The following is a 15,589-nucleotide window of genomic DNA, read 5'->3' as shown; positions in this document are numbered from 1 at the left end:
TTTTGAAAGAGACTTAGAATTACAATCATCAATTTTTTTGGAAGCTGTAAATATAAACGAAATTATTTTACTAATATCTAATTTAAAAAATAATAGTGCGCCAGGACCAGACGGAATTACTTCGAAATTAGTTAAAAATATTCATGTGCACATTGCTTCTCCATTAGTTCATATCATTAATCTCTGTTATACAACAGGAAAAATCCCAACACAATGGAAAGAATCACTTGTAACACCTGTTTTCAAAGCCGGTAATCAAAAACAAGTCGACAATTACCGTCCTATATCAGTCATTAATAGTTTTTCGAAAATTTTTGAACAATCTCTCAAAAAGAGACTAATTACATTCTTTGATAAATATAAAATTATAACCGAAAGGCAATTCGGATTTGTGAAAAAAGCTAACACAGAGAAAGCTATAATCGATCTTGTTGATCAAACAGTACAATGTCTAGAAGAATCAAATAAATGTCTAGCAATTTTTCTGGATCTCGCTAAAGCTTTTGATACTATATCACATGAGATTCTTCTAAACAAATTATATAAAAATGGGGTAAGAGGTATAGCTTTAAATCTTATTAGTAATTATTTATCTCAAAGAACACAAAAAGTTAAAATAGGTAATTGTATTAGCTCAACTAAAGAGATTACTGTTGGGGTACCCCAAGGAACAGTACTAGGTCCGATTCTATTTATACTGTACATTAATAGTATAACCGAAATTCATGGGTTTTCAGGGCGAATTTTATGCTATGCTGATGACACAGTCTTAGTATTTAAAGATTCAACATGGGACCGCGTATGTAAAACAGCTGAATCTGGCATAAGTAATATACAGTTATGGCTTAACCACAATCTGCTCAGTCTGAATATAAAAAAACTAAATTTATTACTTTTTCTCCCACTATGTCTGATCAGCCAACTAATATTAGTTTAAAAATTCATAGTTCAGATTGCAACAGTGTGCAGGCATGTCCATGTCCCTCTTTAGAAAAAACTAAATCTATTAAATATTTAGGAGTTATAATTGATCAGCATCTGAGATGGCGTGAGCATGTGGCACACGTTGCAAAAAGAATTAGATCCTTAATGCCTAAATTTTACTTATTAAGAGACATTCTCTCAAAAAAAAACCTTGAGTATCCTATATAACTCTTGGATTGAATCTATAATACGATATTGTATTGTTGTTTGGGGTGGTACATTTAGTAATACCTTACATATTTTACAGATAGCTCAAAATACACTTCTTAAAATAATATTTAAAAAAAGTAAACTTTTTTCCACATCACTTTTATATAAAGAGCTAAAACAAATTAGTGTCCGATCTATTTATATACAGCAATCATTAATTTGGGTATTTTCCAATTCAAGTAAGTTAAAAATAAATCAACATCAAAAGTATACAAGGGCAACTCAACAACTTTTGGTTAAAGTACCATTTTTCAGCAAGACAATTACAAAACGATCACTATTTTATTATGGTCCAACTCTATTTAATTTATTGCCAAAAAATATAAAAACAATAATAAATTATAAACAGTTCAAAAGAACCATAAAAAATATGATATTAACTAAAACAATTGAATTCAACATTTTCTAAAAATTAATTTTCTAGCCAAACTGTCTTCTAGTAAATATAGTTGCGCCATGCCGATTAGGTCTTCTCTCCTCTCACTTTCAATTGTATTTGTCAATCATAGAGTATGTAAATTATACCAGCCACAAGTACTTACTGTTTAAAATTGTACAATTAGATTGTACACCTTCAGGGATTAAGGTTACAATACAGGTATTAAGTTGCCTAGTGTGCTTTTTCCCTGAAGTGGGTGCATTATATTAAATATAATATTATTGTTAATTACAATGTACAAAATTCTTCTTTGGAAATAAATTGAATTGAATTGAATTAAAATAAGGCGTTCGATAAGGTCCGACACAACCGACTTATCTTCTTCTTCTTCTTGTGCCGTCTTCTAACGAAGGTTGGAGATCACTTCTTTAAACGCTTCTCTGTCTTTTGCAACGTGAAATATCTGTTCAACACTAAGGTTAGTCCAATCTCTGATATTCCTCAGCCAATATTTCTTCTTTCTTCCCAAGTCTTTTTCCCCTCTACTTTTCCTTGCATGATGCCGTGTAGCAGAGTATTTATCGTTACGAAGTATGTGACCCAGATACAATGTTATACAGTTGTATAACCGTCTTTTACAGTTGCTTAAAGATAAACACATTGACAAAAAAGACTTAAGAATAATAACCCATCTCTACTTTAATCAAACAGCAAAAGTCAGAGTAGGTAAAGAACTTTTGGAGGAAGTAGAGATAAAAAGAGGCGTAAGGCCAGGTGCATACTCTACCCCTTATTGTTCAATCTATATTGAACAAGATGTAACAATTGGAATAAAAGTCAAAGACAGATCCATCAACAATATATCAAATATGCCGATGATACTATAACTATACTCATTGCAGAGAATATACAAGACCTACAGGCACTCTTAGATAATGTAGTAAATGCTAGTGAGGAAGCAAACTAACGCTTAACGCTAATAAAACAAAATTTATGACAATTTCCAAAACACAACAACAAAACATTTTAAACATAAGAGAGGTGCCAATAGAAAAAGTTAAAAAATACAGATATTTTGGTACAGTCCTTAATGAAAATAACGAGTATCCAAAAGAAATAAAAATGAGAATTGGACAAGCTACAGCAACATTTAACAAGATGAGAAAAGTATTATGCAGTAGAGACCTTAGTTTGTAACTCAAAATAAAAATACTACGTTCATATGTGCTTTCGGTGCTGCTGTATGAGGTGGAGGCCTGGACTTAAAGAAAGAAACGATCGACTTGAAGCATTCGAGATGTGCACCTACCAAAGAATATTAAAAATAAGTTGGGTAGACAGAATTACAAATGTTGAGGTTCTCAGAAAGATGACAAAGGAAATCATGAATACGATTAAGATAAGAAAGTTACAATATCTCGACCACGTTATGAGAGGAGATAAATATGTGTTGCTACAAACCATAATGCAGGGAAAACGGAAGAAGACGCATCTCCTGGCTCAACAATCTGAGAAAGTGGTATAATTGCAGTTCAATCGACTTGTTCAGAGCTGCAATCTCGAAAGTGAAAATAGCTGTGATGATTACCAACTTCCTTAGAGGAGACCGTACATAAAGAAGAAGAAGAAAGTTACGTGGAAATGTAGCAGATGGTTTTTTGAGCTTTAAGACAGTTAATTGAAAAATGATTCATTTTATACTTCAGTAAATTAGGTCGTTCCTCGCGAATTTTTACACCCAGCTACTAACTACAATATGTTACAATACTAATCTGAATTGATTATTTGACTTAGTTTGGAGGTAGTCTACTAGCAAAATTACTTGTGCACCTCGAAAAACTGGTGCCAATACTTTTCCACCTTGTTGGATTGTTATCATAGCAGAAATCTCAATCTTCTTCTCTATTGTGAAATAAGCCATAATTTTACTTAAAAAATGATTTTATTGACGTTTCGACCTCCACCTCGGACGTCAAAACACAAAATATTACTAAATTAAACAAAAATGTTGTTGCTAGTAAAAAAACTCTTCTAAAAATTTAATTTAATCCGACTCATTCATATCGGCAATTCAAACATATGTATTATACATTTTAAAGCCGAAGACTTTAAAATGATATTGCCAATATTTATGAGTTACGTTCCTGGGACGACTTTATTGAAAGATTGTTCATTCGATTAAATGAAATCAATTTTAACTCAAGAATATCCGTCACAAAAAAATCATAGCATGTGATTTGTCATTAAAAAGACCACCACATGCAATGATGACAGTAAAATTCTCGTGTTAGTGATTTCATAGTAAATCGCGAGGAAAAACCAATCCCGACGATGATACTATCCCGACATAAGTATTTGGTCTTACATTCAGTTTATTCTCAAAACTAACACCAAACTCTGATTTTATATGTATGTTATTTTAAATTATAAATAGTAATACATAGATATATATATATATATATATATATATATATATATATATATATATATAATACTACAATATAAATTATGTACTATCCATGATATGTTATTGCCTTACTCATCTTGGTATTTTCTTTCAATTGAAATCCTCTTTTAGTATGGATAAATGAAACCAATTGTGTCACAAATTCCTCAATAAAGGTAATATGATCGGGTAATATGACCCGTATGCACGCCAATGGTAAATATAAAATTGTATATAATAATTGTATGTCAAAAAATGCGCAATAACTACCTCTTTAAACCTACTAAATTTCATTTGCATATCTCAACCGGTTTTAGAGCAATAAATAAATCGTCAGGTTGTATGAAAAAAATCAACATCCCGTATGTCGGAAACGAAGCATTTGCGGACATATGTTTATAAAGCAACCGGTCATTATTTGTTCATGTAGAATTACTCTTTAAAGTTTGTCGCACTTATTTAGAAACACCCTGTATTGATGAAGAACGTTGGTAGTTGTTAAAGTACCTAATTTTTTTATTATCCAACATAAGCGAATGAATCAAAAAGCAGAATATTAAGAAAGCCTATGGTTACCGGTGAGTTTTAATTTCAATATTTTATATACGCTAGAATATTCCACAGAGTGTTCCAAACTTTGAGGAAAAAACACACTATCATTGTTACACCCGGTATACAATGACACTTATCTGTTTAGCAACAATATTATTACATCGATATTCTTGAAGAATAAAGCTATAACATATTAAAAAAGTCAACAAAATCGGACAGCAGGTTTAGGAAATACGAGACATCAAAAATGTCCCATTTTTAAGGTGGTGCATTAATTTTGATGCTTAGTGTAGATTCAGAACAATATCGAAAAATCTCACTTACCTTTGGATCCGGAAGCTTTTCCGGAGCATTAGCCAGAATAGCCACGCCAACATCCGCGTGCTTCAAAGCCCCAACATCATTCGTACCATCTCCACACATCAATGTGACGTATCCTAAATGTTTTAACTGTGTCACAACGAATTCCTTCTGTTTGGGAGCAAATCTCGCATATACAGTGATGTAAGGCATTATTAACCGAAGGAACGCGTTGTATCTATCTCTTAAGTGGTTTAAACCATCTCCAGTGATGCAAAGGTCGTATTCTTTGATGAGTTTCTTGTAGTCGTACTCCAAGGGCAGTTCTTTGCTTTCGTCTATGCTCCTAGCAGGAAATAATATGGTGAATTTAGAGATATAATACAAAGAGTGATTTATAGTCAGTAAAAATATGTATTCGCTCCGAGCATGACTGACGCGACACCTAGCGTGGTCCCCTGAAATTTTTGGCGAACACAATTTGACGTTAAACATATGATACACATATTACATATTTTATTTACCATTTTTGATAAAATTTATTATACAAACAATAAGTTCGAGTGTCAAATAAACGTCAAATTAAAAAACGGATATTTGGAAGTTCTCTGAAGAAAATATCAATTTTAAGGGTTTGTCTTCATTTCTTCGTTATAATTTAGTTGTCGGTGTTAACATTAATTAAGTGTACCTCGAAAGCAATTAAGCAGTGTGAAATATTATTACCAGATTTTAACAGGGTCTATTGAACTATTACTCTTGTGGGGTGTGTAACACAAAATGGAAATAGATGACTATAGGAATATACCACCAGATCGGGAAGGAAAGGAAGTCAGTATGAAAATATAAAAATAAATAATAAAAAATCAAAACGACAATAATGAGGTAAGCGAAATATCTATTGAAAAAAAAATTATTATTCAATCATGATTCGCCAAAGTTGTCATATTTCGCCGCTTCAACAAATTTTTCCTCATATATTATAATCCTCCCCCATATATCCTCATCGCTGCCGTTAAGTTCATCAGGAAAGTTCTGTTGCCAAATAAAACAACATATATGTATTTATCACAGCAACTGCCTGTTACACCGCTTCTCTTTTTCTTTAAGAGTGTTAAACAAAGATAACTATCTGTAATATAAGTCTCAAAATCATGTCCTATAGAAGGTTATGTAAGATTTTGTTTGTTTTTCCCCTTTTATGGAGTTTGAGATCTGTGTCCATTTAGCCAGCAACATTTCTTAAAATTAACGCCTAACTAAATCTACCATACAACAAAACTATTACGAACCTAATCGACCAATCAAGCATAGGGAAGGGAGAGTGAAGTTGGTTAAAAAAAATAAAATGTCATTAAAATATAAACTAAATAAACAAAATATAATTTGAAAACAATAATTTGACATTATATTTTAACCTCCACTATTATGACAGACGTCAGTTACCATTTACAATCTCAACAAATATAATAATGATGTCATATAAACTCGTCACTAATTCTAGCCAATGAAATACTCGCTGTAATAGGAATGGCATGTCAAAAAAATCTGATTATTCCCTATATATTTTTTCAAATGTAGAATATGGCAACAAGGGGAACATTACGTGCATTCCTTATTGTTTGACTTTTCCCGTATATGTGGAAACTACGTAGGAAAAAAAATATTTGTGCCCTTATTTAAAAAAAATATGGAAAACGCTGGACTTCAAATGTGCCCTTCTTAAATATAAATTTAAATATACACGTAAGTCCCCTTAAAAACCTGATCTTAACGAATTATATCATGTAGGTTTTATTATGTGGTGCTGGGAGACTACAAAGCAAATGTGACTGAGTGGGATCCCCATTACCGATCTTCTTCTTAATGTCCCCTATCAAGTCCCCTTGACGTCGGCGATTAACATGACGAAACTGTCTCTGTCTCGAGCTATTCTAAATAGTTCTTCTGCTTTCTTTATTCCTGTCCACTTCCTGATATTCTTCAACAAAGAGGCCTGCGTTCTACCAATTTCTCTGCGTCCTTCGATTTTACCCATCATAATAAGTTGAAGAATATTATACCGGTCTCCCCTTACTACGTGTCCAAAATAGGCCATTTTTCTATATTTGATGTTATCAAGCAGCTCGCGGGCAGCATTTGCTTTCTTAAGGACGTCTGTGCAGCCATATTTCAAAGGCCTCCAAACGATTAATGGTGGATATTTTTAATGCCCATGCTTTGACACGATACAAGAGGACTGACCAAATGTAACATTTAATTATGCGATTTCGAAGTTGAAGTTTCAAGTTATCATTACAGAAGAATGACCTCATTTTTAAAAATGTCGTGCGGGCTGGGCTATCTCGATTCTACATTTTATCTCTTTATCTGGATCTAGTTGTTTAGGAATATGGCAACCAAGATATTTAAAAGTGGGTACTCTTTGAATTATATGACCATCAACATATAACTGTGAATCTTGAACGACTCAATACCATGTATTTTGTTTTTGAACAGTTTATGTTTAGGCCAAACTCTCTTCCCACTATGTCAATGGCATTTAAAAGGTACTGTAATCCATTCATATCATCACTTTTAAACCACTACCGATACTCGCGGTAAAATATTATCTGGTTGGGTGGGTACTTTGGATTTGGTGGTACTGAACACCGGTCTGGGTGGTGGAGCCCACATTCGTAAGGAGAGGTACGGGTACGTACATCGATGTGACCATGGCTACACAGAGAGCAGCAGCAAAAACAAAAGATTGGTCCAGCCTGGCAAGACCGACCTAGGATGCGACTAGAAGGCATATGAAGAAATCGTTAAATTGAGAGTAGGCATGATGCAGGGTCAAACGCCAATGGTGAAAAACCTGAGAAGAATCATAAAAAAGCTATGAAAGATAAGGTCGAGAGGTAAGCAGGATGCCATACTGGTGGGGCGCGGATATCGAAGAGCTCATGGATGAATGCATAGCCATGAGGAGAATTATAACGAGAGCGAGGGGCAGAGCATGGGTAAACCCTGTTGTCTCCGAGCAGATCAAATCTGACAAATTGAAAGAATACCACACACGGAAAAGAAAACTCTACAGAAAGATTCGTACAGATAGAAGGCACTAGAGAGAACTGTGTGACAAGCTGGATGAGAACATCTTTAGTCAAGGATAGAAGATCCCAAATGAAAAAGTTCCATACGTACCCCACATACGAAATGCCACTGGACAAAAACTTGAGATAACACGAGAGCTCTTTCCGTCCGGCGGATGGCATGGAGTGTGGAGTGACGAGGGCAATGAGCGGGTCGTGCCTTCACTTGGATGCACGGAAGACGCATAGGTCCCCTGGACTAGACCATATACCACTCGAAGCGGTAAAGGGTCTAGGACATAGGAACTGCGAAACCTGCGTGACTTTTGGAGCACATCAACGCACTGCTTGAAGCACAGACTTTTCTGATCCTTCTTGGGTGACATCAAGGTTGGTGTTGCTCCCCAAAACTACGTAAAAGTATCGCCGCATACGCCTCCTCTCATGCATAGGGAAGTTGTATGAGTGGATACTGCGAAGGCGGATCGATTGAGTTATCAGAAGGCGTATCTCCGAAACAATTCGGATTCTGCAAGGAGAAGAGCACGACTGACGCAATTCTGAGTGTACTAAAGGTATAGCACAGCATTGGAAACGAACAGCGCTGAGCGGCTCTGCTGCTCTTTATAGAAATGAATTCAACACTTTGCAGTGGAAAGAGGTGACCAGATGAATGTAGTAGCGAAATATCTGTCCGAGAGAAAGATCATGGTTGAAAAGGAGACGCTCGTTGACGTAACGACTTGGGTCCCATAGGAATCGACCAGTGATGTGGGAAGGAGGGGATGCGGCATACGGTGACGTAGATGGGCTCGGTTTCACTCGCAAAAACGCTCCATCCAATATGGCGGAACAACTCTTTGGTAGTGTATTCTGCTCTATTATAAAATATATAATTATAAAATTATATTATATTATATAAATATATAAATAATTAAAAATTTTAATAATCAATTAATAACATATTCCATATATAACATATAAAAACCTGCCCGTCGCCATATTGGATGTAGCACAAAAGTGTCAAATCAAGTAATCCCATTTAGTAAACACAAAATCATCCCTTATGCCGTATCCCCTCTCTCCCATATCACTGGAATCGACCGAAGCTATGGAACCTGGCATATAATGAGGTCATGAACTGCGAATACTCTTGCAGCTGGGAAAATCGAGACCATCATTCTTGAGGGAAAACGAACAAGACAAGAAATGGAACTCTAATGTGAAGGGGCACGGCTGACATCAAAGGAATGCGGGAGTGACGCTAGACCAATATGGCAGATGGTGGGAGCATATACGGGTGGCAGCACAATGTCGGTAAAATCAGCAGCACCATTTTATAAGACCGAATTCAGACTAAGACTATATTTTATTGCTAATTTATTACGCAAAGAAAAAATTTATTGCTGTAGCCGTTTCCGAGAAACAGTGGGTGCTGCCAGCTTTACGGTAAAGCTAGAAGCACCCACTCTATATCTCGGCAATGAAAAGGAGTACAGGGATCATTTTAACTGCATATTTTATTGCTATTTAATTGCTCTTGATTGGTATATTAACCAATCCTGAAAAACTACCCCATCATCCCCTAACGTAAAACTCACCCCCAAAACGATGATGAAAATCAAAAATTCAACCCCAAGGAATTAATTGCTAATTTATTGCTAATTTGTTACGGAAAGAAAAAATTTATTGCTGTAGCCGTTTCCGAGAAAGAGTGGGTGCTGCCAGCTTTACAGTAAAGCTAGCAGCACCCACTCTATATCTCGGCAATAAAAAGGAGTACAGCAGGGATTATTTTAACGACATATTTTATTGCTATTTAATTGCTCTTGATTGGTATATTAACCAATCCCAAAAAACTACCCCATCATCCCCTAGCGTAAAACTCACCCCCAAAAAGATGATGAAAATCGAAAATTCAACCCCAAGGAATTAATTGCTAATTTATTGCTAATTTATTACGGAAAGAAAACAATAATTACTGTAGACGTTTACGAGAAACAGTGGGTGCTGCCAGCTTTACGGTAAAGCCAACCTATATTTCCTCAATGAAGAGAAGTACACTCCCCAATTTAGCGCTTGATCTGGATAAAAGGTGGCTTCGCCATGATACGGAATTTGGAATGGTTTCTTACAAAGAGACCTTACATCAGAATTTCATAAGATAAATTTGAGATGGAGGGCTCATTTATACCTAGTAACATCCCAGTTATATCATTATTGCCTTAACTATATCAAAAGAAAAAAAAGATAACTTAGTTTCTCCACTGACATCAATAATAAGAAAAAGGTTTTCCGTAAATATTTAGATTTGCTTAGTAAGGAAAATGTAGCTAGTATATTGTTATATTGCTAGTACATAGTAGTAATATTGATCCTGATATCGTAATGTGTGTTCTTTTGAATAATTCGGGAAAAACAATTTTTCATACTTTTTTATAAAGTGATACTTAGCTACTAGTAAGCAGTTTTACACACTCTTATCACAAGCAATACGAAACGCAAAAAACGGAAAAACTGTAGGTTCAGACGAAATACCTGCGGAATTACTGAAATGTCTAGACGATGCAACTCTACCTGTACTACTGGATCTGTTTAATGAAGTATATAAAACCGGAAAAATCCCTCAGGAATGGTTGGTGTCCATCTTTGTAACAATACCAAAAACAATATAACATGCCAAAGATTGTTCAGACTATAGGACAATATCACTAATAAGCCATACCCTCAAAATATTTCTAAAGGTGATTCATGGAAAATTATACAGAAAGCTAGAAGATCATATGGATGATACCCAATTTGGGTTCCGCAAAGGACTTGGAACAAGAGAGGCATTGTTTAAGTTTAATGTCCTCTCTCAAAGATGCTGAGATATGAACCTGGATATTTATTCCTGTTTCATCGACTTCGAAAAAGCGTTCGACAAAGTCCGACATGAAAAACTAATGGAATTATTGAAAAACAGAGATATAGACAGAAAAGATTTACGAATTACCATTAATCTGTATTGGAATCAAAAGGCCAATATAAAGATAGAAGAACAAGAGTCCGAGAATATTGATATAAAGAGAGGACTAAGACAGGGTTGTGTTCTGTCGCCGCTATTGTTTAACGTGTACAGTGAAGCCATATTTCAGGAAGCGATAGCGGAACGAAGTGATGGAATCTCTATAAACAGAAGAATAGTAAATAACATAAGATTCGCTGATGACACCGTTATAATGGCAGACGGACTCAAAATAAACAAGAAAATAACTAAATTTATGATTTTCTCAAAAACACAACACGGAAATGAAAGGTTAATGCTAGAGCAAACCCAAATAGAAAAAGTAAAGACATACAAATATCTGGGAACCTTGGTTGATGACAAAAATGACCAAAGTAAAGAAATTAAAGTCCGAATTGAAACTGCAAGGCAAGCATTTATAAAAATGAAGACATTGCTTACAAACAAAGACCTTCAGTTGCCTCTCAGATTGAGGGCTCCAAGATGCTACATATTTTCTATATTAGTATATGGAATGGAAGCTTGGACATTGAAGAGACAACACATAAGAAAAATAGAAGCATTCGAAATGTGGTGTTACAGAAGAATATTTAAAATTCAATGGTTCAAAGGATTACCAATGTTGAAGTGCTACGACGTTTAAATAAGGAGTTAGAAATTATGAACAGTATAAAAACAAGAAAACTGGAATATTTGGGTCACACTACCAGAGGAGAAAAATATGAGTTGCTGAGAATTATTATGCAAGGAAGGATCCAAGGAAGAAGAAGCACAGGAAGAAGACGCATCTCCTGGCTGAGGAACCTTAGAGAAAGGTTTATTAACTGTAGTTCATTACAACTGTTCAGAGCAGCAGCCAACAAAGTGGCCATAGCCATTATGATATCCAACCTCCGATAGGAGATGGAACTTTAAGAAGAAGAGGAACTCTCATAAAGTGCAATAAATGTTTTAAAGAAATATTGAATTATTTTTTTATATACCTAGTTTTATTCAATTTCTGAAAATCTATAGTTTTTGACTTATATCCTTGCCTGCCGACTCTACAATTTATTGTTTCAACCGTTTACAGATAATAAATATTTTACAGTTTAATAGTCGTGAGACAAGCAATAAAGAATGACAAATGTTTTTAATGTAAACGATTGGTGACTGCTAACGTAACGTATTCTCAGCTGATACTGCAAATGCAGGAATTCTTATTTCTCCAAGTTAGAATCTGATAACCTGGGAATATGTAGTCGTTAAAGTCACATTTGTTGACAGAACAAATATTATTATATTATTGGCTTCTCATTTATTTTTTAAGTCATTCTCTCAGCAATTGGCATTATTTAAAGACGTCTTATTGCTTAAATTGTTTAAAATTACGTTCTCTATGAGACGCGGTAGACCTGCAAAAGTTTTAAAAGAACTTTTTATAGAAAATGTTTTCCCATTTTCTAACTTTATATTTATTAATAATGACATTAATCAAATTATTTCAAAATCGAACGAAGTGTGGAATGAAATTAGTTTATAGAAGAAATATACCTAATATAGCAAGTTTTATACTAAAACCAGGCCTCTCGCCAGATTTATATCTCGCCAGAGATAGATTCCGGCGATAGTTCGAAAAAAGCGAATAACTTGACCGCTAAGGTCAAATGCTAGTAATTTTTATAAAATCTATAAGGAATATTTCGCTAGGGATAAGATTTAGGTCCTACATTATGGGAAAAACCTAGCGGTTATAGCTTACAACCGGTTTTATTAATTCACAACAACCGGTTTTACCGTTTGTTTTTTGTCCCGGTTATAACCGGTTTTTCTTTTTAAAGTAATAACCGGTGAAAAACCGAATAAGCTACCTCTGGAAAAAATAATTAATTCAGAGAAAAAATGAAGAGATTTCCATCTTTTTTTGGATCCCGACCATATCTATTTTAAATAATGACATGATATATAATATATATAATATATAATAATAACAGATGAGCGAAACAGACTATTTAATACCTTTTTGTAAACTTTAAGATAAATTAATGTTTTATAATCAAAATTTAACCCTCACGCACAAGTTGTAGTCCATGTGACTAACAACTTCAGTGAGAACTTGGGTTTATTATTATGTATTAATTGCTGCAAATAAACCCTATTATTATTATTTCCAGATTTAGCCATACGGCTCACACTCCCTCTAAGGGGAAAATTGACTCATCCCAGATACCTACGGTATCAAAAGGATTGAGCTCTGGTGGGACTCTTTCCATGTTTTCGAGCCCTAGGTGACTTGGTATGCTGGAGTTTCTCCCAGAAATTTTCGTACGCATCTGGCCGTCGCAAGTAGTACAGCTTTTTGCATGGTCTTATAAAGGTGTTCATTTAGACCCAGCTTTTTTATGCTTTCGAGGAGGTTCTTCGGAATGACTCCAGTAGTAGACATAATAATCGGTATCGTCTGGGTACTTTGCATTCTCCATTGCCTTCGTATTTGAATTTCCAGATCTCTGTACTTGGCGATCTTTTCAGTAAATTTACTACGTAGATTATTGTTGTTAGGTATCGCCACATCAATTAGTGTTGTCTGTCTTGTTAATTTATTAACTAGTACGAGATCTGGTCTATTATGTGCCACTGTTTGGTCTGTGAGCACAGTGCGGTCCCAGTATAGCTTGTAGTTGCCATCCTCAAGCATACTCTCAGGGACGTATTGATAATACGGGAGATGATCCGTTTGGAGAAGTCCCAGCTTGATAGCTATCTCTTGATGAAGGATTTTTCCCACTGCGTCATGTCGTTCCTTGTATTCAGTTGCAGCAAATGCCTGGCAGCCCCCTGTAAGATGTTGGATGGTTTCTTGGGCTTGACATCCATATCGGCATCTGTCGTTTTGAACCTGAGGGTCTTTGATGATATATTTCAGGTAATTTCTGGTTGGTATAACCTGATCCTGAATGGCCAGTAATGAACCCTCCGTTTCAGGGAACATCTTTCCCGATGTCAACCAATAGTTCGACGCTGTATTGTCGACATAGTCTTGGCTGGTTTGCCCATCCAGGTGCGCAGTTTTTCATCCTTAGTAAGGTGGTTTATGCGCATTTCTGGTTCCCTCAGTTTGATCGGTGTTGTGTCATCTACTGCGCAAATAGCTCGATGTAGAGTAGATGTCTCAGCTTGCATCTGAAAATAAGTTCTTAAATTAGCAATTTGTTTATCTAATTGCTCACCCATATCCATAAGTCCTCTTCCTCCTAGATTCCGTGGTAATGTCGTTCTTTCTACTGCACTTTTAGGATGGTGTTTTTGTGCCTTTGTGAGATGTGTTCGTACTTTTCGCTGAAGATTTTCTATATCTGTTTTTGTCCACTTAACAATACCAAATGAATAGCTAAGTGCGGAACAAGCGTAGGTGTTTAGTGCCTTAAACAAATTTTTACTGTTAAGCTGTGAACGAAGCAGCTGTTTTATCCTTCGTATAAACTCAGTAGTTATTTCAGTTTTCATTTGCTTATGGTCAATTTTCCGCGCCTGCTTTACTCCAAGATATTTATATATATCGTTTTCCCCCATGGCCTCGATGTTCTGGCCATTTTGCATATCGAATCCACCGGGCTGTACCTTTCCTCTGACTATATTCAAAACACGGCACTTGTCTAGGCCGAACTGCATATTAATATCATTAGAGAATGTTTCTACTGTTTTTAGCATCTGTTCTAGATTGTCTCGAGTAGATGCCATTAATTTCAAATCATCCATATACAACAGATGATTAAGCTTCGCTACTACAGTATTGTTGTTTTTAATGCTAAAACCTGAGTCAGTGGAGTTTAATAGCTGTGATAGAGGGTTCATAGCCAAACAGAACCACAATGGACTCAGCGAGTCTCCTTGAAACAGGCCCCGGTTGATTGCGATATTTTCCGTTTCGATATTGTTTTCACCAGGTATTTGGAGGTGAATTTTAGTCTTCCAACTTGTCATTATATGCCTTAAAAATGTCACTATGTTATCATCGACTTTGTATATTCTTAATATATCTATAAGCCATTCATGCGGCACTGAATCAAATGCCTTTTTGTAGTCAATAAAGGCAGTAAAGAGGTTCCTTTTTTTGGTGAATGCCTGGTTACAAATGACTGAGTGGATGATAAGTTGTTCTTTACAACCCATAGAACCCTTAGCGCATCCTTTCTGTTGAGGCTCTATGATATTGTTTAGAGCACAGTGTTGGTAGATACGACGGGTTATACAGGATGTGACCAATTTATACAAAGTTGGAAGACAAGTAATTGGGCGGTACTTGGCTGGATCTTGGGTGTTATCTTGATCCTTCGGTATTAAATAAGTGGTTCCCTGAGTTAGAAATGATGGTATTTCCTGCGGGTTAGGAATAGCATGATTAATTAATGTTGATAAGCACTCATGAATGCTCCAAAACTTCTTAAGCCAGAAGTTCTGAACTCCGTCTGGTCCAGGAGATTTCCAGTTATGAAGCTCTTTGATGATATTTGAGACCTCTTCAGTAGTGAATGGTTCATAGTTAGCTGTGACGTAGTGGTGACAGTTGTGCGTCGTATCTTCTATCCAGCCAGCATTGTTGTTAAGAGCAGCTGGTGAGGATAGTTGATTTCCCCAAAACTCATGAATCTCTTCTT

General features: G+C 35.4%; 1 protein-coding gene across 1 annotated transcript in view; it reads right to left on the bottom strand.

Moving 5' to 3' along the window:
- LOC126890813 (endoplasmic reticulum transmembrane helix translocase) overlaps positions 1-15,589 on the bottom strand; it is a 214,742-nt gene that overhangs the window by 115,242 nt on the left and 83,911 nt on the right. The window contains exon 11 of the mRNA XM_050660004.1: positions 4,896-5,217. Within this exon, the coding sequence (XP_050515961.1) occupies positions 4,896-5,217 (322 nt within the window). The remainder of the gene's footprint in view (positions 1-4,895; positions 5,218-15,589) is intronic.

The sequence above is a fragment of the Diabrotica virgifera genome, chromosome 8, assembly GCF_917563875.1.
Source record: "Diabrotica virgifera virgifera chromosome 8, PGI_DIABVI_V3a".
Lineage (NCBI taxonomy): Eukaryota > Metazoa > Arthropoda > Insecta > Coleoptera > Chrysomelidae > Diabrotica > Diabrotica virgifera.
The sequence above is the reverse complement of the archived record's forward strand: the minus strand, read 5'-3'. Positions and strand labels throughout refer to the sequence as shown.